This window comes from Clarias gariepinus, chromosome 8 (genome assembly GCF_024256425.1).
Source record: "Clarias gariepinus isolate MV-2021 ecotype Netherlands chromosome 8, CGAR_prim_01v2, whole genome shotgun sequence".
Taxonomy (NCBI): Eukaryota; Metazoa; Chordata; class Actinopteri; order Siluriformes; family Clariidae; genus Clarias; species Clarias gariepinus.
In genome coordinates, this window is record NC_071107.1 from 28692802 (window position 1) to 28716959 (window position 24158).

The 24158-nt window shown below is 41.4% G+C and overlaps 1 protein-coding gene across 6 annotated transcripts in view; it reads left to right on the forward strand.

Annotated features, from left to right (window-relative positions):
• fgfr2 (fibroblast growth factor receptor 2) overlaps positions 1-23465 on the forward strand; it is a 35984-nt gene extending 12519 nt beyond the window's left edge. For 3 of the 6 annotated variants that reach the window (XM_053501406.1, XM_053501410.1, XM_053501412.1), the window contains 14 exons: positions 2602-2771; positions 4114-4237; positions 8197-8387; positions 9654-9798; positions 10397-10599; positions 11301-11440; positions 13062-13183; positions 14542-14652; positions 14739-14929; positions 15252-15374; positions 16564-16634; positions 19186-19323; positions 20408-20513; positions 21631-23465. In XM_053501406.1, the coding sequence (XP_053357381.1) occupies positions 2602-2771; positions 4114-4237; positions 8197-8387; positions 9654-9798; positions 10397-10599; positions 11301-11440; positions 13062-13183; positions 14542-14652; positions 14739-14929; positions 15252-15374; positions 16564-16634; positions 19186-19323; positions 20408-20513; positions 21631-21795 (2000 nt within the window). In that variant the 3' untranslated portion in view covers positions 21796-23465. Of the gene's footprint in view, positions 1-2601; positions 2772-4113; positions 4238-8196; positions 8388-8808; positions 8948-9653; positions 9799-10396; positions 10600-11300; positions 11441-13061; positions 13184-14541; positions 14653-14738; positions 14930-15251; positions 15375-16563; positions 16635-19185; positions 19324-20407; positions 20514-21630 lie in introns of all 6 variants that reach the window. The other 3 variants (XM_053501408.1, XM_053501409.1, XM_053501407.1) reach the window with 3 other exon arrangements.
• Positions 23466-24158: the final 693 nt, after the last annotated feature.

The window sequence follows — 24158 nt, forward strand, 5'->3', positions numbered from 1 at the left end:
ATATAATAGCAAATAATAATTTTGATAATAGTGATAAAATAGTGCAGTCTGAAACTGCACTATTAAGGCTTAAGTCTGAAACAAGCATCAACACAATATTGGTAACTTTTATTGCTAGAAACGTCCTCTGGAGGTTGGGAGGGCAGCTACTTTAAAATGTGGCATGTCCGGGCAAGGGCCATGGGAACACTGCCCTGCCACCATTTTCGCCCAAGGGTCATCCTGTTCAACCTGTTCATCTTTGTCCATGGAGCAATAAGAGCCAAACCATTACAATGTCTCAAGGAACATGCTGACAGGACAAGAGACCAGGTGTCCTGTTGGTCCAGCAGGTCGTGGAGGTCAAAGGGTTAAAGCGAAAAAAGAAAGTAAGGGAGAATTTTGTAGTGTAAGACCCAGAGGAAGGAAGTAAAAATGTGATTGCATGTGGAGAGAGAGGGAAGATCATCAGCTTTATCATCAGAGAGAGTGAGAGTGAAGGGAAACCAATTGGCATGCCTTCACGCTGTAAGGAAGCCCTCTGTTTACATGTTTGGTATCAAGTTATGCTAAAACTTTCCGGTTCACACACACCAGAAATCTACTCAAGATCATCCATATATGGAGAAATAGAGTAATTAGGACCGTTCCAGATCAGGCAAGATTGCTGCGGTGTAATTATTCCTGTTTTAAGCCTAATTGTTTGAGAAACATCTCACTGGTCTGAATTTCACTCACTCACTCAGCTTCTATACCGCTTTATCCCGTATTCAGGGTCGTGGGGATCTGGAGCCTATCCCAGGAGGATTAGGGCACGAGGCAGGGTACAACCTGGACAGGGTGCCAATCTATCGCAGGGCAAACACACTCACACACTCAATCACACACTACGGGCAATTAGCCTAACCTGCATGCCTTGCACTGTGGGAGGAAACCGGAGTACCCGGAGGAAACCCACCACCACGGGGGAGAACGTGCAAACTCCATGCGCACAGAGAGGGGAATCGAGCCTGGCCGGGAATCGAACCCAGACCCTGAAGGTGCAAGGCGACAGTGCTAACCACTACACCGGTCTGAATTTCCTTACTGCGTTTTAGGTTATTTTGAGAGAAAAGTGATTCTCATGTTCTTGAGAGAATATGAGACCAAAGGAAAGAGGAAAAAAAGGTGACTAAAGTGAATGCAGAATTTTAAAGTAGAAGCGAAGAATATGTGGAGTTTGTTCCAGTGTTTGGTTTCAACTGCTCAAGGGGTCCCTGAAAGGAATTTGGACACTGAATTTCATCAAAACCACATGTCAGTTCTAAAATGTTCCCTGTTAGTCCCAACTAACCACCTCATGATCTGCCACCCTTTTATTATTATTCTTTTTTTATTTGCCATGCACAGAACAGGAGCTACATTAAAAAAAGTAAATGTTTAGCAAAGGAAATCAACCTGGACAGTCCCATTCTTCTTGGCAAACCTCCCTTTCGTAAACCGTTCGTCTCCTCTGGGGTTTTTTCCCTCTTCTTTCTCTAAATATCATGTTCTAGTGGGAAAGAAAATATGGTTTTATTTAAGTCATTTGGAGTGAATTGATATGCTGACGCTCGCTACAATAGACCTTGTTGTTAAGCTGATACGGGAGTGTGAATAACAGTTTGGAGTTGGCTTCTTCTTCCTCTCAGCTCTGGCCTTTGCTTTCCGGGGCTTCCGCCAAGCTTGTAGAAATGAACAAAATGAAGTTCCACATATGAGGTTTCTGTGTCTTTTATCAGTGATTTAGTATAGTGTCTTGCTTAGGGAACATTTGCAAAAGTTTTATTTTTCTTGGGCTTCGTCCCTTTTATCCTAGAGGTTGCCACATCGAATCGTTTGATCTGGTTTTGTGCCGGATGCCCTTCCTGTTGCAACCCTCCCATTTAGTAACCGGGCTTGGGACAGGTACCCTATGCAGTGACTGTGTTTCATTGGTTTTAGCGTCTCGTGGCAACAGGTGGTGACACGGTTTGTGGTGGGAGTCAAACCCCTGAGCATTCGATCAGCAGCTCAGAACCTCTACTGCCTGGGCCACCACTGTCCCATAGGGTTACAGTAAATTATACTGAAATATTCACAATAAGCTACTTATATGATGCTGAAATACTGTCTTTTTAAATTGGTAAATTATACCAGTGGTGGCACGATGGGTTTGGAGGATTGGATACTCAAAACCCAGTCTCTGGTCATTCTGGCATTCCCAAATTGCCCATAATATATGTTTGGGTGTGTGAGTGTGTGGGTTGGCGCCCCACCCAGGGTGTACCCTGTCTTGTGCTATAAGCCCCCCACTAGTCCTACATAGGAAAAAACATATAGACCATGGATGGATTATATTAGCATGTTGTGTAATGTAATATAGTCGTAGTATTTTTTAAATATAGATAGTTGTTGTAGATTCTCAGTTTAATATCATGTATAGAATGCATATAATTTGTTGAATGTACTAGAAGGATATGCTTGGATATCTGGAAGACCTGAAAACCAAAAAGACATTTTGGGTTACAGTGGATATCTACATGAATGCAACATGTTCCTAATGTTTATTTAATGAGCAGTGCTAGCAAGTGATTGTAACAGCTCCTTCTGTGTTGCTTTTAGGGCCTCCACACTGGACGTCACCAGAAAAAATGGAGAAAAAGCTCCATGCAGTACCAGCAGCCAACACGGTGAAGTTCCGATGTGCAGCGGGGGGAAATCCAATGCCGATGCTACACTGGCTGAAAAATGGCAGACCGTTCCGGCCAGAGGACCGCATGGGTGGCTATAGGGTAATACTTTTACATACAGTATAGACAAACAACAAAACTGATTTATAATGCTATTCATTTCAGTTCTTTCACTCTTCCAAAGCACAGGTATGCTTCACTTCACAAACATAATTAAACCGTTTCAGAAAGTGAGCCCGGGAAAATCTTTGTTGATAAGAAACTAGTGTTGAAATGCTAGTAAGGCGGTTTGTTACTAAACTAAACATTGCTCTGAGTGTACCCAAGGTGAGGTCACTGGTGTTAACAAACAGTCAAATGCACTGTTCTGGTATCTGTCCCCGACTCGACCCTTGGGTTAATGTTTAATAGATTTAACTGGAACTTCTCGTGGGCCAGTGTACCTCAACCAGTGATCATTTGTGCTTGCTGGGCGAAGATGCATAGATTTCGCATCGAATTCGGCATATCTGTACATGCATTTATTATGACTTGAGTTAAATTGGAAATACAAACTCGCTTAACGTTAGTGCACCACACTAAAACTTCTCAGCAGTGTGCAGTCGAAGAAATATGCCTCAGACTTTCCTCATTTGCCTGCTGGTTATAGTCATGGAAAAACCAAATAGCACGAGATGATCTTATTCCTTTTTAAGACTTTTCAAGACTTTGATGTTCCTTTAGCTTAACCGCACAAACACTTCCTGCATCACAAGCACTGTTTTTGATTGGGCGATGAGCAAAGAGTGGGATTTTATCTGTTTTTATTTCTTTTATAACAGATAAATGTTTCAGAAAAGAAATCCTATATTGAATGCACAGAGATTTTTTTTTTAATATCAAGAATATTCATTTAATCAATACTTCATTTTTTCTAAGAAGAGGACAAAGTTTAGCAAAGATTCTGGTCCTAAAAGCGAGCGCAAGAAAAGAACGAACGGGATGCAGGTTGGATTTAGAGCGTGGTTTGCAGTCACGAGAGTCACATTCCTAGGGTGGGGGTTCACGCTCTGAGCTGTCTGTCAGCGTGCCGCTATTGCTTTTCCCATGATGCTCTTGGCTGGAAAGCTCACCTCACTTGCAGGCTTGGAGAGAAGTCCTGTCCATCCCCCCAACACTCCTTAATTTGCCTCCTACTGAAGTTTCATTAATTTTGTTAGGAATGTTTATTTTATTTATGCAATACTTGTTAAAATATGGTGTAGTTTAAGTCTATAAAACAAAATACTGATGTGAAGATTCCATACTGGGTGAATGGGATTAGCTCTGAATAAACACTGAGGGCATACCGCCCATTAGGTGTGAATAAAACCAATACCAATTTAGAATCAAGTGTGCAACTAGTATAACAAGAATACTTAGATATTAGTAGGTAATGAGTAGTGATTTTTGTTTTCTTGTGCAGGTCCGACACCAGCACTGGACTTTGATCATGGAGAGTGTGGTTCCTTCTGACAAAGGCAACTACACCTGTGTTGTGGAGAACAAATATGGCTCGATAAACCACACCTACACCCTAGACGTAGTTGGTAAGTACGTGTGTGAGACTGTGTGTTCCTCTTTCTGAAGATTATTATACAGGTGCGCACGGCTTCAGTGTGGGTCAGGCAGGTGCAGGTGGACTGCGTCTCAGAGAAGGGAATGTTGCTGCACTCATGCCAACTGCCAAATAAGGAAATTGAGAAATGGTGATTCAGTCACGGGCAGGTGTAGCGCTGAACGTGTGTGTGAGTGGATGTGTCAGCGAGTCTGTGGGCACATTGTTGGCTTTAAAATAAAGCAATCCATGAACTACCTGAAAGATGTATATTGAATTATTCGTGATTTTTTTTTTATTGCTCTGATAAGTCAGTGGCTGGCTCTCAGTGATGCTGGCTCTCAGTGATGTGCTCATACTTGGCATTAACATGCGTCGTGAGTGATCGGATCACATGTGGATCACATGTTAGCCGCTCACACCTGGAATTAAAATATGTCTCCCGTGAACAGCTGCGCTAAGATGTTATCCACCTGGAGCAAAGGCGACGCATGAAACTGTTAACCAACATGAAAATAATAAAAGAGGTTTAAACTAAAACAATTCAGTTCAGAGTTTTATAGCAGAATAGAACACAATTGGTTTTAGATCACATCTCCATAGAAAAGGTGCAAGAAGATCACTCTGGGTTTATCCTTTAATAATATACACTGGATAATTGGACAGGGACTGAAATCTGCTTTATATTTACAACCACATCATTTACATCATATTCACAACATTTGCATTACACATGTGCATGCCTCGATTTAAACAATTTGTTTAAAATCTTTGTAAAAAGTTTTCAGTGGATCATTTTGACCCAGACGAAAGGGCTAAACAAGCTCACTGAAGAATTTCAAGTATGTTTGAGGTCTAGCCTGTAGACCTCCGGAGTGTTTTTATAGAGCAGTATCTATACCAGTACCATACATTGGCAGTCTAAAGCTGAGACAAAGAAACCGTCCCTATTCAGAGCCCTGCACTTGGAGACATTAAAAGCAGGCTTTCAAATTGAATTACTGTTGTTTTACTGGCTGTCTGTAAAGTTGTGTGTTTTTTTTTTTAACCATGCTCCAGCTTGTCCCCTTAACGTATAGAGAGAAAGTACACACAGTACAGTAAAAGAGTACACACTTTATTCTGTGAACAGGGGACCCTGTGGAGGAGACAGAATGGATAAGAGGTCAGAAGACAGGCCACTGTTGATTCCCCAGGGTTCACTTAAATTTAAAGGGCTGGTTTGAATAGAAATCCATTTATAACATTACAGTAGGAGTTGGGCAGACCCTGACAAAGTTGACCTCCCTGGCGAATTTTCTGTGCCTCAATAATAAAAGACGAAAGACAGAAAGGAGAAGCAGAGACAGAGAGAGTGTCTTCGGTGGAATTTGAGTCTGAGCTAGTGATGTAAGAGCTTGAACTGGCTCAAACATCAAAGCCAGACTGAGTCCAAAGTACTGGAGCCTCTCGAATTTAACCAAAGCAGCCTAATTATATCTGTTTATAGTGGCCTTCTGCCAGAGCACAAGCTCAGTGCATCGGACCCTATAAGCAAACCCCCTACTGTACGTATACTCCCATTCTATACATAAGGTTCTAACAGCTCTGACTTCACTAGTGCTAACTGTTTTCATAGAATCAGTTCGAAGGGAAGTATGCCATTATTTATTCTGGCAAAAATTGGTTGATAAATATATATAATCATTTAACACAATTAACATTGGTTTAATCTTAAACATCGTTTAAAGCACTTCAATGACCACTATGCAAGTTTATTGCTCTAGTTGTGATAAAAAGCCATGCATATTCTTCACTATAAACTGTTTTTAAAAATGTCTTTTTCTGAGGTCCTCGCAAAAAAACTCACACCGGCTATATCTCAGGAACAAGACATGATGCAGTAATAAACTTGGTATCAATGGAGATTATTAAACCACTCACTCACTCACTCACTCACTCACTCACTCACTCACTCACTCCTCGTCCTATAACGCTTTATCCTGTATTCAGGGTCACAGGGAGCCTGGAACCTATTCCAGGAGATTTAGGGCACAAGGCGGGCTACACCCTGAACAGGCTGCTAATTCATCACTGGCTTATTGAACCAGGAGCAAATAGGGAGCAAGCCCAACCAATCACGGGTATTTGTTAGCTCGGATATGTAGAAGAGTGTGGATAGCACTTTCTTCAAAGCAGCTGGTTTTCTAATGAACGATTATTTTGCTGGTAGATGGGATGTGGCAAAATTCAAAAAGGGTCAAAATGTGGTGAAGAAGAAGCATTTAAAAATCTCCAAGTTTTTTTTTTCTTTTTGTACTTAAAATTTTATAGCTTCTTCATAATTTATAGACCAGTGCAGAACAAAGTGAGTAAGACTTATGCTTTATGTGACATTCACTTTATCTGCCCCGTCCCTTACAATCTCTGGTCCAATTATGCTGACCGCTTTCCAACCCTGCCCAGGAACTCCGGGCCAACTTAGTGGGTTAAGCAGAGTTCAGTGGTCTCGCTTGGACACACTGGGCCGTCCTGTGCATGCATGAATGATGACATAATTAATAGATGGTGTTCTGTGGGTGAGTGGGTAAAAATGACTTAGTGGTTTTAGAGCAGGTGTTTAGATGAACAGTGTGGTATGGATTTTTAGGGAAGCAGCATTTACTATTGTGAAATTGCGGTTATGGCGTGGGTTCTAGAGAAAATGGTTCTGTTTCAAGATTTCTCTGCTGCAGACAAACACACACACACACCAGCTAACGCATGCTCACCATTTCCATTTTCAGTGCCTAGGGTGGAGCATCAAATTCCACTGTGCACTGGCACAACCTAAAGGCTTTCTCTACTTATTTACAGTCAAAGATGTAATTAGAGTGTGAGCGCGACTGTGAGAGAGAAGGATTTGTGTGAACGATGGCATTTCTTTCAAGTCTACCAGTGACTATAAAAATAACCAGTATAAAAATGTGTGTTGGTTGAGTTCCAGCCGGTTGTGCAGGTCCGATTCACTTCTTGTCAAATGAAAAAGGGCAGACAGAGTCTGAAACACCAACAGATGAGTGATAAAGTGTGCTGGGCCCCCCACAAATTTTCTCCCCCTCATTCTCTGTTTAACCTCATCTTTCTATTCACTCCCCATCTGCTGAGAGCCCTTTAGCCTTTTCCTTTTCTGACCCCATCCCCCTCTTTTTTTCTCATTCTTTCCCTCTCTTTTTACACTCTTTTGTTGGCTTTTCTTCTGTCTCCACTGCTCCATCCTCTATCCCATTATCATCCCCCAAACACATCCGCCATCAGTAACCCTTCACCAACACCACAGCGACATATTAACGCTTTCTGTCTCTGAGCTTTTACCCTGTTCAGGAAGATGGGTGGAAGTCGGGAAAAGAAGCTCCATAGAAGCTGTCCAAAGCCTGCTAAAGACTGGAGATGTTATTCAAACCAGTCAGGTTAAAAAAACGCACTCAATTACAGACTGCAAAAAAAGTCTTAAGTGCTTTGTGAGCAGTGTGGCGAAGAGGGTTGATTGAGAGTGAACGCAATAGAGCTCCACCTTAGAGATTTTCTCCGACTGCCATGTGGATGCCACATGACAAGACAGTCCTACACACACGCACATACTCACACACAACGCTGCTTCAAAGCTCCTACGTTCTTTTACTCTCTGGGTGCTGGTTTTTGTTTTGCCCTTATCGCCAGAGATAAAGTCCTGGCTTTTTCGTTTTGTGCGAAGGAATCTTAACAGCATGCTGATAGCGGAGCAGGACCGGTGCCAGGAACTGCTCTGAGCCACGGGACATTTATTCACACCTTCTTGTAATGGGAATGTTACGCAACTGCAGTCTCTAAAAGGCTGCTGCATTATTAAGAATTATTGAAGTGGCTAATGTTATGTGTTGTTAAAAATGAAAGAAAAATGAATGGAAGAAATGAACATCATCACTAATCCTACCATTTCCTCGTTTCTGTCAGAACGTTCTCCACACCGGCCCATTCTCCAGGCAGGTCTGCCAGCCAACGTCACGGTGCATGTGGGAGAGGATGCTCGCTTTGTGTGTAAGGTGTACAGCGATGCCCAGCCTCACATCCAGTGGCTACATCACATCACGAAGAACGGCAGTCGCTACGCTCCCAATGGAGACCCTTATGTCCGTGTCCTCAAGGTACGTCCTGTTAGCATGGATTTGGTGCAGGGTGCAAAGCAGCGGATGCCTGGCGGCTGATCGAATTTTACTGAATTCTTTGTTTTTTATCGTCCCTGGTTATTTTACAAAAACCTTAATTTTTCGACTTTTAATGGAACTGTTTGCTAAAGGTATGGCCATGATGGTGCCACATATTTTCAGTGTATTTTTTTAGACGTAAAAGTATTTGTGATGCCAACAAGGACTTGGTATGTTCATTACATTACTGTTATGTATACAGGGAGCTACAGAAGCATTTTTGTTTTGGTGGTGGGAACCTCCGCTTTCTTTCCCCATATCAACACACCTTATTTAACCAAGAAGATCTAGAGGTTTTAACAGGCTGCTCTATGTGTGTTTTTTGCCCCTGTGCTACTACCACTTTGGCTACACCCAATAGAGCTCAGGCATAAACAGCACGGACGTGGAAGTGCTCACCCTCCACAACGTAACGGAGGAAAATGCGGGTCAATACACGTGCCATGTCTCCAATTACATTGGGCGAGTCAACCAGTCAGGTTGGCTCACTGTGCTACCAGGTAAAAAGTCCAGCCATGGCGAATTTTACCCTCCTTGTCGACCTCCCCTTTTGGTGTTTTGGGTTTTTTTGTTTTTTGTCTCCTCATGGTGCGTGGTGATCCTGGGACCTTTCCTGGAGCATTTTAGTGTTATTTTTGGGCAAGGTGACGCTAACTGTCCTACAAGAGGCCATGGAAACAAGATTTTCCTTATCTTACTTCTTAAATTTTAACTGTTTATTGCTATTTTCATTTCCTCTTTTCTTACCTTCGCTACAGTACGTTTCATATCATTTGTTTTTCTCCTGTTCCTTTTTCTCCTGCCCTTTTTCTGAGCTTGTTCTCCATGGTTCTCCTTGTTGGCTGCATGTTTTCTAAAGGACTTGTGAGCCAATTGTTTATTGTTGGACCATCTTCTTCCACCCCCAGCCCTTCTTTGTCCTCTTTCTGGACAAAAAAGGTTACCTTTTTCTGGTGCATCTTTTGAGTATGTCCTTCCCCCTAACTCAGGGTTCATCTACGACAAAGATCATGAGTAGATGATTTTTTTTTAAAACAAGAACATTCTTGTTCTACTCCTCTCTTGGTATTTTGGGTCTGATTTGTTTCATTCCTTCTCTCCTTTCTTCCCCACTCTCTCCACTCTTCATTACACCCCTCCCTCCCCATTGTCTCTTTGGCTTCCTCTTGGTTCCTCTCTCCTGCCTCCTTCTTTTCCCTCTCTCAGACGGCAGGTGTAAACACCACGGATAAAGAAATTGAGGTCCTCTTCCTGCCCAACGTTACTTTCAAGGAAGCTGGTGAATATACGTGTTTGGCGGGTAACTCTATTGGGATCTCCTATCACTCTGCTTGGTTGACGGTTCTTCCAGGTATACACTTCTCTACAACAGCTTCTCTGTTTGTCCCTCCTCACATTGTTGGATTGTTTTTGAAATAAGTGGTCGGAGAAGAGTGGGAGACACTCGGCACCTTAGGATCTTAATACTACTATAGAAAAATGATTACTTGATGATTATTGTCCAGCCAGAGTGACTCCTACTCTCTCCGTTCTACTTTCTTCATTTCTTACTTTCTTCCTGGTTGCATGCTTTAGCAGTGTGTATGGACTTGCATGTGTGTCACACTCCAATGATGTTTTCCTCAGGCTCTGATAATTGCTGTTTAATTCAGAAAATCTAATATCTTAATCTGAAAACACTAATATCTTTCTCAGAAACTTATTTCTGAGAAAGTTAATTATTAGAGCCAGTTCATCATCTTAAGTGTATATTATGTCTTGAATGTGCTCGTTATGTTTTACATGATGTAGGCCTTGACAGTGTGTCTAGCGCTTGATCAAAGACATCCTGGCCAAAACCAGCCGCGCTGTAGAAAGCAGAAACGCTTTACACAGTGGGGATGGTTCGACTCCCTGGTTCTTGATCGGATTGTATTGTAACTGTCTCTTCTTGGTTGACACTGCTTCAGCTGAGACAGACATCTCAGAGCCTGATTATCCTCCGGACTACGTAGAGATCGCCATCTACTGCATCGGAGTGTTCCTCATCGCCTGCATGGTGGTCATCGTAGTCGTCTGCAGAATGCGGACGTCAATCAAGAAGCCTGATTTCGGAGGCCAACCCGCCGTCCACAAGCTGACCAAACAGATCCCACTGCGCCGCCAGGTAACAGAAAGTAGATAAAGAGTTCCAGAACCCCTAATACACAACACACATACACTTTAACATGAAGTAGAGATTCTAGCTTTAGAATTATTCGATTTGGAGTATATGAGTGTTAGATGTTGCATACTGTATACTATACATCATTATTGTTGTTTGTCCATAGGTGTAATTTAAAGGTAAAGGTTTTAATTGGGATTGGGATTGGTGTAGCAGTAAATGTACTTTAAGGGGAACAAATTAGTTTAAGAAAAGGCATGAATATGTGCGTTTTTATCATTTGTTAATAAGTTAATAAAGTTTCATTTGACCTGGACAAATGAAACAACAACAGCTTTTCTTGCTGAGGACTTCCAGCCTAGATGGTGAGTAAAGGTAAGCTATTTCCCTGAAGTCGACCTTAGAACAGTGCTGCATGTAATTGATAATTATGAGAGTTAAACAACAACTTTTGAGATGTACACTTTGACATTTAGACATCTGTTTTAAACAGATCTTCTGTTACTGCTAAATAATAATTAGATCATCTAGTGTATTCGATCATGCATCGTCCGCAACGACATAAGATCCAACAGCACAAAAAAACAACAACAATTAAACTGCAATGCTAAATCACCTAAACGCACACACACCAATATTAGATGGGGTTTCTGCTTGTTTACTTGGTGCTCAAAGCTCAGGTGATCAGCCATTTCCTTTTCTCCGTGCAGGTTTCAGCCGACTCGAGCTCTTCCATGAGCTCCAGTACGCCGCTGGTCAGGATCACGACGCGCAGAAGCTCTGAGCACGAGCACATGATCCCTGAGTATGAGCTTCCCGAAGATCCTCGCTGGGAATTCTCCAGAGACAAGTGAGCACTCTCTGTCTGAGTATTAGTATACAAGCGTGAGCTCGTATAATTTGTAACAAAATATTACGTCATATGTATATACCCATTTACATCGGTTACAGTGCTTAAAAAACATTAAGCAGGTTGCTAGGCGAAATAACATGGTTATTTATGGGAGTTTATACACCATTATCGGACTACCTCATTACAATGTCTAGTTCTCATTATGGCTAATGATTTAAGTTGCTGAAACAAACAATTTTTCATTCAGCCTACTATTGGTCTATTATTCTCTGACTGACCTGCTCTTAGTATTTTATTTAATTTATTTTTAATTTTTCGCTCGGATTATAGATATCGAGGTCTGCTTTGTCTCTCCTGTTGATTAGCTTTGATTAGCCATAAAGAAATGTGTAGCTCATGCCAGACTCAGCTATTAGATTAGTAGCTGTATGGAAAAGCAGCTGGAAGCTCGATTGTCAGCGAACGGAGAGGAAAGCAAGAGCATAATGTTTTTTTTTTGTTTTGTTTTTTAACTCAGCCAGGTCTTTATTTAGCAAGGTGATAGGAGGGAAAACAAGCGAGTAAAAAGTGGTTTGTCACTACACATTGTGATTAATAAGCTGTTTAGCTCTCAGTGGACAGCAAGCATGCACTATGACTGCGTAGAGCTATGAGGAACACTTTCTTTCCTTCGTGCTTTCCAAGTCAAGGGGAAACCCCTTTATGTAAGTATGAGCACTAGTCCTGCCCACTAGTTTTCCCAAAGAATTTTAATGAAACTTTTCGAATAGAAGTTTTTTTCTTTATATTTATTTTTTCGCTTAGTTATCAACGCACTCCACATAAATTACATTATATAAAGTCTCTATAAAGTGGTCCGCTCTGTCTCGTCGTCCCAGTGTGGAATGTTAACATTTAGCATGGCGGGAAAAAAAAAACCTACCATCGATTATCTGGAAAACATAACATTGATTATCTGCGGCAGACTCAGGCCAGACACAGGCGGCCTTTGAGAGGCACAGAAGGGCGATTGTGTTACGCTGTGTTTACACAGGGAGGCGGAGGCGGAGCATGCACCTGTCAATCAAAACTCAACCCAAAGCGCTCAGGGCTGTGGGTGTTGGGGGTGGAGCAGTGTGAGGTCGTAAAGTCACGGTGACGGCAGTGAGAATGATATAAAGTGGACTTTTTAGACAGTCCAAGAGCTGTGGGTGTCGGGGGTCATTTTTTAAACAGATCTCCACTCATCCTTTTGCTTATCATATAATTGATAAGAGGATAAGTTATAAAATTAAATATAACATTGGGATTTGAGCTCGCTCGCTCTCTGCTTTGCCACCGATGACAAAAGGCACCCACTTAACATCTCTGAATTGGGTGAGCACTACTACAGGGCGATAGTACTGTGTAAACACTAACTGGTATCTTGCTGTCGTTGCTGTTACTCTTGGTTCTATTTTAGTAAGCCAAGATGGAAGAACAAGTGTCCTTTGGATTGACTCATCTCTCTTTTATTGTGTTGGAATAGAGCTGTATGGTTTAAATACATGTATTTTGCTAAAACTATGTCAATCTTGCGGTTCAAAATTTTCTCAACCAAATCATCATACGTAACCTTTTCTACTGCGCTTTCCTGTAGGCTGACGCTGGGTAAGCCACTAGGCGAAGGCTGTTTCGGCCAGGTGGTGATGGCCGAAGCGCTGGGCATCGATAAGGACAAACCTAAAGAAGCCGTTACCGTAGCAGTCAAGATGTTGAAAGGTAAGTGTATGCTTGGATCATGATGTAATACCATATGAGAACATTATCTGTTGTAGTGACTGGGGCTGTACTAGTTTGCTAGTTTATTGGTTCTTCGAATTCGGCCCTCATCATCGGGAAATTGCGAATGTGGATCCTGATGTTGCCACTGGGAGCTATATTGGGTGGGAGGGATGGTGTTATTGTCTCCCCTGTCAATCACAGAAACACTGGCCAATTGTGGTCTTGAGAGCTCATAAATGTGAAAGCGGGCAGATAGCGATTTCCAAAAGTATTCAGCTTACGTGTCTTGGCGGACACACGTGCTCCACGGCTTGTGGGTGGGGCTCTGCAAATGGTGGAAAATATGTAGAAAACGGTCTTCAGTTTCACAACCTGAGTCCTTGACTTACCTTGACTTGGTGCTCTAACTGTACTTTACAGTCTCTTATTTCTGATATTGGTTAGAGAAGTACGTCTGGTAAAAATTTAAAAGCATGTATGATTAAAAGAAAAGGTAATATGTGATTTAAATTACTAAAGATCTGATTTCCTGGAAAAGAGTGTATAGGCAGATAGGAGGGGGGAAAAAGAGTGAGAGTAAGGGAGGAGGAGGAGGAGGAGGAGGTAGGGTAGCTGGTATGGGGCTGAGAGGAGAAAGAGGCCGCTTAAAGGTTATTTGCTGGTGCTGAATGATTCTCAGGTCAGCAGGCCGCATAGCTGCTTCACTCTCAGCCAGCTGTAGCAGCTTGTCTCTTCACCTGCACTCTCACAGACACACACACACTCAGGGAGAGAGAGAGAAGTCGGGAAGGGGCTATGGGTTTAAAAAGACATCTTAAACCTAATGGGGGAGGGGGTTGGGGGTGACCCTATGACCTTTAGAAAAAAATGGCTACAAAGAGGGACTCTTAAACCAGCAGACTTATGATAAGAATCTCTTATGACAAATCCATTCTGTAAAGCCTGTGGTCCTGATTCAAGAAATAAACATAAGTTTAAAAAAAACAAGCAGTGAGAGAGAAACAAATGAGCGAGCAATGCCTGCCGCGTATGTGTGTCTGGGGTGCACCGCCGATCAGAGGCGTGATAATGAAAAGGCGGCTGTCCTAAATGTAATTACTCTAAATCGAATGAAGCCGTTTTAATTCGGAGGTAGTGAAAGGATAGCCGCGTAGCACGTCACACGGTGTAATCCTATAGTGCTGTAGTGAATAGTCATGCAGTCCTGAATTGGTTCCTAAATTGTGCCCAAAATTCTCAAAACACAAAGGTGTACATGTACATTCCTGTACATTCCCACTTCTCGTACTTCTACATTATTATCACTTGCTGTTTCAGCTCTTTACTTTTAATTTGTACGTCCGTGTCTTTTCCAGACGACGCGACGGAAAAGGACCTCTCGGACCTGGTGTCAGAGATGGAGATGATGAAGATGATTGGCCGGCACAAAAACATCATCAACTTGCTGGGAGCGTGCACACAGGACGGTGAGCGGCTCATAACGGCTTTCACCCACACTCCGGTTTCGACACTGAACGTGACTTTAATCCTCACCCTCTTTAATGTCCCTTAGGTCCACTTTATGTGATAGTGGAGTACGCATCCAAAGGGAACCTGAGGGAGTACCTGAGGGCCAGGCGACCACCAGGGATGGAGTACTCGTACGACATCGCGCGCGTTTCTGAAGAGCCCCTCACCTTTAAAGATCTGGTTTCGTGCACTTATCAAGTGGCCCGCGGCATGGAGTATTTAGCCTCTCAGAAGGTAGATGGATGCACACGCACACATATACACACTTAGATAAGGTGCTTAATCAGGTCAAACCCCTGATTTCAGTTATTTGCTTTAAAATTGGACAGTACAGGAATATTTCTCATCCTTTGCTTAAAACGTCATCACGGCTCCACCTGTAAGTCCCATATATGCATATGTCACACACACCTCTAAAAGAAGACTCGCATTCACATACATTCACAGAGCCAGGTTTGTCCGAAATTCTGTAGTTTGAATGTTTTTGTAGTTCCAAATAAATTTCTTCATGGTCGGGTTTTTGTTTTCTTCCTCTTCCTCTTCCTCTCCACGTCAGTGTATACACAGAGACCTCGCTGCCAGAAACGTGTTGGTCACAGAGAGCAACGTGATGAAGATCGCAGACTTCGGCTTGGCCAGGGACGTCCACAACATCGATTACTATAAAAAGACCACCAACGTAAGTTTTTACACTTTGTGTTTTTGAACTACTTTCTGAACTTTTTTTTTTTTTTTTTTTTTATCTAACCCAAATACATCCTTTAGCAGCAGCATGCAAATTTATCCTCACATCCTTCCTTTGTAGCGCTCCCCTCTTTCTCCTACTTTTCCATCTATTTTGTGTTCTTTTTTCCCCTCCTTGCTTTTTCTCTTCTTCTGACTTGGCAGGATTTGCAGATTCCCAGGAAGCGAGCACGTGAAGTGACTATAGTGTTCTTTACTCATTCGAGCTCCGTTCACTTTGGCTCTCCCTCTCTTTTTCCCGAAGCGCTGTTGTCTAAACAGGCTATGAGAAAGCAAAGGGGAGGGGATTTGTGCATTAGCCATAAACCTAAACACATTAGTCCAGCTTTCCTGCCGTTTCCCACCATTATACTAATCTCTCTCTTGCAGTGCTATTCACGCGTGTTTAGCCTGGCTTACACCTTTCCTAAACTGCCTTATTTGACTTAAACGTTTGAATACTTTCTAACGCGATTACAAGTTAACGAGTCAGGAACAAGAAAGTCACACTTTAGTTTTTCCGTAAGATTTAAGATTTCTAAAATTGCCCCTGATGGACTCGTAGCACGACACCTCACAAGATCTAATCTTCAAGCATCTGTTAATCGTTCGAATCAGTAGAAGGATTTACTGATAACCAGCCATCTTAGACCTCCATAAACAAACCACTTCCTAGAGGTTCTGATTCTAAAACCAACGCTACTGTGAGTTCAGACTGATCTATTATCACAAGCCTGATAGATGCATCTCGTATTAGTCTGGTTCCACACTGTCTAGCTGGCCGACACCCAGCAAAATTAAAAACAACCCTTTGGCAAGACTATCTAAGTGTGAGCGTGCACTTAAAATTAGCCAGACGGTCCAGTCTCCGCTACTCCACACAGCTACTGTATCAACATTTGGACCAAATATGTGAATCTGTGAATCCCTTTACGATATGAATGCATGTTACTAATCTTAGGAAGCCATTAAGACATTCTTGCTTGGGCTGTAATAAAACTCCTGCTTAACGAGAGCACTGGAGCGGGACGATCTCGATTTGTGTAAAAAAAAAAAAATCCCTGGGGACCTTTTAGATGCGAATGCTTCGTGTCACTTATTTTGACCTCTTGACCATAAAGCTTTGTCTCTGGGTGTGTTCACAGGGTCGCTTGCCGGTGAAGTGGATGGCTCCCGAGGCGCTTTTCGACCGCGTATACACACACCAGAGCGACGTGTAAGTAGATGGTTTAATAAGATGAATACTATTTAATGCTCTAAGAGACACAAGTTTTCACAAGTCACACGACACGGGGAACTACAACACAATAGAAGAGCGTAAGACAATGCTCCACGTCAGCATTGTGGAAAGATCGAGAAAGTTCAGACTGCAGGAGGGAATCCGCTTCAGGCTACAAGGCGTGTTAACTCGGTGTAAGCGAAATAAGAATTTTCGCTTTGCATTTTGGAAGTGTTTTTTTTTTTTTTTCAAAAGGAGAAAGAAGCGGAGCCGGTGCTGTGGCAAAAAAAAAAAAAAAAAGATTTTACGCTCGACTTGAGGCCAATGCTGTGTTACTAATCTGGCCGGCTTCAAAGCTCCTCAGACAGGCTGAGCTCTCACCTCACCGAAGCCCTCACGGAAGTAACCCCCACCTCCCTCCTCTCCCTCTTTGGAAAAAGAAAAAAAAAAAAACTTTTTTCTTGTTGTTCAAGGGATGATATAATTCTGCTGATTGAACACTTTCTTTTTCTCTCAGACTGAGACAGGTGATTGAAGAGATTTGGATCGCAGGCACAGATAGCATATGGCCATTAAAAGAGCATGACGTGTTTGAGGAAAAAAAGTTCACTTCTGTGTGTTAGTGTGATGTGTGAAGTGTGTGGGCTGGTGTTTGGAGTTTGTTCTTACATTCATGTTCACTGGACCGTGAGTTTGCGTTTAATGGATTATTATGTGCAGCAGAGAAAGCTGTGTGTGTGTGTGTGTGTGTCGGCCAATCAAGCCAGATTTGAGAGGAATGTCGTCCTTGTTATCAGCTTTTATGTTGCTTCCATTACTAATTACGCATCATCATTCTCTGCTATAATTGGCTGCCTTATTAGCCTGTGAAGCATGCAGCCAGGGCCATGACATCAGATTACATTAATGCATAAATACAAAAAAAAAAACAAAAAAACTGGTGGATTTGTTGAGTAGCCATATCTCCCGGCAGTTAGCAAACCTGCTGAGGTTGCCGGAACTGATTATGTGTGATAGTATGTGAAACACAAACTTTAATGATTTTCCAGAAAGGACGCCTGTTTATTTCCGTAAAAGACAAAAAAACCATCCCTTTTTACCACTATAATTAAGAACGCATAAACATGCATGTACATTCACTCTGGAATGATTGCGTAATAGTTACAAATGATCTCGTTTAGTATTTAAACACATGAAGCTTCAAAAGGCTTTTCTGACCTTTTGGAACGGGTTCCCCTCCGACGAGTTCATCTGATTGATCACACAGAGGTTAGCTCTTGCTTACAAAGTGATGCTGATGGATAGCCACATGTGTGAAAAGATACACCATTTGATAAAAGAGAAGACAAACAAAGTGGATAGGCATGTAAACAAAAGGCCGGTCGCGGGAGTCAAGGAAATCAGAGAGCTTCTTTGTGTTGCGGGTCACCTGTACTGTTCTCGTATCCATGTTAGCTGTGTGTTCAGTACACTTGGAGATGTTGTGAGATGTTTATTAAGCGTGCTATTCTTAAACCTGGGAGCTCGATAAGCCTTGCGAATTAGCAGTGGATATTTTGTTGGTATGTTGATAAGTTGGAACAACATTTCCTCATCGTGACATTATCTAGATTTCATTATTGCTATTTATATCCCGAGATGATGTAACGCAAAGAAAAGAATGCCTTCCGTGCTCTTCCTGCCTTACAGAGGTTTGTTTCCTGTGGGTCTAAACTGTTGTTTGTTTTGGCTCAAACAGTGTGTGTCATTGTGGCCGATCAACAAGGACAAAGGCCATCTTTTAGTCCCCTTGAGGCCGGTGTCCACTTGCTGCGGGCATGGTCTCATGGGTTGGAACTCCCAGGAGAAAGACTGCATTTAGTCTCCTACAGTCTTTGCTTTGTTAATGCTGCCTAATGTTCGTAAAATTCGCAGTTCCTCAATGACATGAATGGATCAGTATTTGTCAGTGACGCAGGGAGTGAAGTGTGTTGCATGTTTAGGTTCATGCAGCTGAAAGCTGTAACTGATGTCTATAATATGTAATGCATCTTAACCGTCTTTGTTCATTCTTCAACACAATCTAAATGTAGATCTGCTTGATTAAATAATAAGACTTTATGATGGTCATGGAATATATGTGACCTGTCACATCAAATCAGGTATTGAGTTGCATTTTTTGTGATTTGAATTATGCATATTTACAGATTCCCGGTTCAATAAGCTCAGTTTTGCTGTCAGGTTTATTACTATATCATGTCCGGTTGCTGAGATATGGCCAGTATGAGTTGGTTTAAGAGGAAGGCCTCTTTTTCAGTCACAACTCAAGTAACCAGCTTGCATAGTGTTTAAGTGCTTTAAAACAATGTTTAGGGTTAAATCTTTCTCAGTTCTGTTAAAGGGTGAAGAAGAAAAGGTATTTATTAACCAATTTTGCAGAAATTGAAAGTTCGCTACATTTCACACTAATGGACGGAGCGTAACCTTTGTGACTTAATTACCTGACTTGATAAGAAATTGCATAAATAAGTTCATGTTAATAATTCTGTCGACGTGGTTTGTTTGTCAGATGGTCGTTCGGCGTGCTCATGTGGGAGATCTTCACATTGGGGGGCTCACCGTACCCCGGAATTCCTGTGGAAGAGCTCTTCAAACTCCTAAAGGAGGGACACCGTATGGACAAACCAGCCAACTGCACCAACGACCTGTAAGTCATGTCCATGTCCTACATGACAGTTTATATTTGATGATAGTATACCGATAGCAATGATTATAGAAATGATTATTATTAGCACTCATGTTATTTAAGCTTATTCTCAACCAGTAAATCTTTGTATTACCCCCAACATGCAACACATTCTTTAAATGTGAACATAGTCCATTCACTAGTCCAGGAGCGCTATGTGTATGCAAGCTTCGAAACATCTTTCAGAACTAAAATTCACAGACCATGCCGACCCTGCTTGCATTTCCACCTCTGGGTTTAATTCGATAGTTTCCCAGTGTTCCCCGGGACAGAGTTGTAGGGTTCATTAACAGAAAAAAATCTTTAATGTTTAGACCATGCCCACTTTGGGTTTAAATCCGAATATAGATACAGAAATGGATGTCTAGAGCACTCACCGATACAGTGTGTACAGACATCATGTCATTGTGTTGCGTTGATTCCAAGGGACATAGTTTAATTATTTATCTAATAAAAAATATCTCAAAGTCAAGCCAGGCTACCTTAACCTCTGGTCCTCATATTGCCATTGGCTGCTCTTTGCTTGTTTGTGCTCTGTTTGATGTCCCCTTTTATTCCGCTTCTTATCCCGCACTACATTATATAAAACCGATTTCTCAGGCAGATCGAGTTTCTTTTTCCGTCTTAGATTTAATTTCTGTCTTTCAATTGTCAACTCATATAGACTGACACACGATAGCGATGCAGTTTGGTTCTCAATGCACTTTGAAAAATAATCTTAAAGAAATTTACTTTCCATGTGTCATAACTGTAACTGTAAGAAGTGTTTTATTACCAGAAAAGATAATTTAAGAAATAAAAAAATTCTTGGCAGTTATAAGACATGTGACATTACTTCACTCGAAATTGTTTTGTAAGTCACTAGTTACGTGTTCCACCCTGTAATGTAGTATTGTAGTGTAGTTTCTATTAGATTGTATTACTCGTCATGGTTTTGGGTCTAGCTGTTGTGTGATGGTGCATGATGTCATCTGTTAACATTCATTTGTCTCTCTCTCTCTCTCTCTCTCTCTCTCTCTCTCTCTTTCTTTTTATCGATTCCCAGGTATATGATGATGAAAGACTGTTGGCACGCAATCTCTTCACAGAGGCCTACATTCAAGCAGCTGGTGGAGGATTTGGACCGTATTCTCACGCTGGCAAGCCAAGAGGTGAGGCGGACAGACATGTGCATGCATGCACACACAAACACACACATATATACAATGCATATTTCATGCATGTCCACCAGCGCTGCTCACACATCTTCCTGTAGTCCTGGAATTTATCAGTTTCTGGCTTCAGCCTCCAACATTGAGCAAGAATCAAGAGAGAAAGGGGAAGAAATCATACCATGGGTTTTACAGCAGCGCTCAGGGTCAAGAGTTACACGAGCCCTGATTTGCTCCAGGCCTCAACCCCTGGGCTGACATCGCTTAATTTCTGGCCACATCTCCCCAAACCGAGCGCCAGCCCCAATTCTTTCCATCCCGAGCTGTCATCCGACATATCCGCATGACAGAGTGCGGCATGGCACAGGATGGAAATCTGTCAGGGCTTGTAGGTTTAGTTTGGAGCTGGAAAGTGTGCCAAGAACCCCAGTCTTTCCCCCTCTTTTGAACTTTTGAAATGCAATAAGTGGCTTTTGCATGCCCCCCCCCTCTCTCACCACCAACCCCAAAACTCTCAAACTGCTCACAGATGTGAAGGTCTTTAGTAATGTGAGCCGCCTTGTGTTGAAGCAGGGGAGTCCAAACCAAACGCTAGCCTTCAGATACCAAAACCTCTTCCTTTGCTTTAAAAGTCTCTGTTGAAGCCACAAAAAGGGGGGAAATGGATCGAGTTAACTACAGAAAAAAAGCCAAATAAAAAAAAAGTTATTATATACGAAAGATTTTTCGGTGTGTAGTGTTCGAATTCATTGCATGCTGTAGTTGTAAACACATGTTTGCAGCCTACTCGACACAAACTGTTATTTTTATTTCCTATCAGTCTGAATTGAAGCAAAATTCTGTTCTTTTCTCATTCGGCACGGTTATTTTATCCTGTAAACCTCCAAGCACTTTATGGTTTGGTTTTCCTGTTATTCAGAAGTCTTCGCCTTGTTGGAAATATTTAGATTGGACCCATAGGTTGTGAAAGAAGGATTTTGCTTTCATAGCTGACATCTTGAAAAAATCTTTGGAAGGAAACTTCTTCAGTTCATAATAAAATAAGGATGTGTATGGGGATGTGGTGTCCTCTTCCTTTCTGAGTCTTTAATACTGCGTCTTCTCTCCGGTTCTGTAGGAATACATTGACCTGTGCGCTCCGACTGAGCAGTACTCGCCGTGTTTCCCGGACACTCGCAGCTCCTGCTCGTCTGGAGACGACTCGGTGTTCTCTCACGAGCCCTTACCGGACGAGCCGTGCCTTCCCAAATACCAGCACATCAACGGTGGCATAAAAACATGAGGCTCCTCGAAGCACATGCTAATAGCAGTGGAAGATGTGTGACTCCTCAAACTTGTCTTCCTCTAGGGTTTTTTTTTGGCCTCGTTTCCCTCCCTCACTGCTCCTGCTGGACTTACGGAGCATGGGATGGGATGCAGGGATTCCCGGCAATGCTGCTGTCATTTAAGATGAACTAGTACGAGTGTGATGGTACACAAAATGTACACACACACACACACACACACACACACACACACACACACACAAACACACAAACGTTACCAAGCTCTTAAATAGGGATTGTGGACCCAATATATATATTTTTTTTATTTGACTGAAAGACTGAAAGGTTATTTCCAAGGGTCCTCTCTCTCTCTCTCTCTCTCTCTCTCTCTCTCTCTCTCTGTCTCTCTCTCTCTCTCTCAGTTCCTTTTGTTTGGTTTTTACTTTTATTTTGCTTTGTGTTCTCGACGTTCTTCAGCGTTCTGGCCAGTGATTCCACGGTGCAGCTTTGCATTCCAAGGACTCTTCATTACTGAGAAAAGGACCACACAAAATAATAACGAGCAAGAGGCTAAAAGGGAGAAAAACAGGAAACTTGTTAAAAAGGAAATCTCCAGCTAGCACATAAAAGGACATCAAATCAGCTACACTGCTTTTTACTATTTTTAAAAGAATTTTTTTTGTTCACATTCCGTTTTTTATATTGATAACACAGTTATCAAATGAAAGCCCATGCAGTTATTCTTAAAGGATAAAAAAATACATGGTATATAGTTTTGGGTATATTTTGTAAATATATTAAAATATGTAAGATATATAAATTTATATATAAATATTATATTTACAATGAATTATTTTTTGTATGGACTCCTAAATAATTTCTTTTTGTTGTTTACTTTCTTCGAGTGAACAAATGTCCTGGCAATGATTTTTTTTTTTTTTGAACATTGTATTTTTGTTTTTTTATTCTACAACATTCCCAGAAATATGTTCACTCACACACAAACACACACAAAACCTACAAAGAAACCTGTCTTAACTTCACTTGCTGACAAAGCATTGGCTTTCAGGGAAAGACTTAAAGAGCACGTTAATTTATTGACTAATTGTTTAAAAAATAAAAAATAAATAAATCAGTACAATAATGAAAAGATGAATTAAGTACATTAGTAAAAATTATACATAATGAATTTTGTTTAACTTAAAAGAGATGTTTCGTTGACGTGATGGTACAAAGAATATTTTTTGTAGTGGGTACTCAGCACATTCATGCTTCCAATGTTTTTATATACACAAATGTGAATATTAAGTTAAATATAAAATAACGTACATTTTTATAGCCAGCTAATCCCTTGTTTTTGTAGAGGATCTTGTTTTAACCAGCTAATTTTACTCCATGCCAACGTTTTGCATTTGAATGTTTCAGTATAAATTCAGATTTTATTATTTTTTTTTAAATGGGATCAAGAATTATTTTTGCAGAAACACCCGTTAGCCTTATGTTCATTGATTAGAGGTACAAGATAGTTTCCAGAATCCTTCACCCACGCATACACAAATATCCACAGGCAAAAGTATTACAATTTGTGCAAGTGTTCATTTTCATTATCTACCTGACAGATGAGATGATATTGTTCTCAACAAGTGTTCCTGATAGATTTGCAAAATTAAAGATGAAAAAATGAAAATTGTCACTTCTTTTCTTTTACTGTCTTCAATAATCGATGCATATTTATTCACGAGTTCATGTATTCACGTTTGCAGGATTTTGGATGTACTAACACAACATCCAGCAGCTTTTTGAACTTTAGCTTCTTTCCGAAGTGGCAGTTTCTCATTACTGTTATGTGTTTCTGTACCGTATAAGGGTTACGTATAAATATAGAAACTTTAAATGACTTTCCCTCCAGAAGTTCTGTATAGTTCTGTATGACAAGTTAAGGGGAGCCATAGATTTAAAAATTACCATTTACAAAATGACTTTAATAGTTAAAGTCACCATTTAGAATATTACTTGAGTATAAGTCTTAAAGTATCTTAGGTTTTTTGTACTTAAGCATCAAAACTCATTTTCTGATATTAAATTTACTATACAGTACAGTATATGTTTAAACTTTTTTTTTTTTTTTAATGAACTGTGTTTTTTGGTAGCAGCTACTAAAGTGTCCACTAACCACCTCCCTTTGTCTCCCCTCTCGTACCTCTGAGTGGGAGACCTCCCAGTCCGTACCCTGCCTCACTCACAAACTAGAACCACAGCGGCAACAAGATTCATTTACCCAAACCGATCTTGCGAATGTGATCACTGAGAATTTTTTCATTTTTTTGTGTGTGCTCTGTGCTGCACCAGGTCACCCAACTGATTATATCACCATGATGCT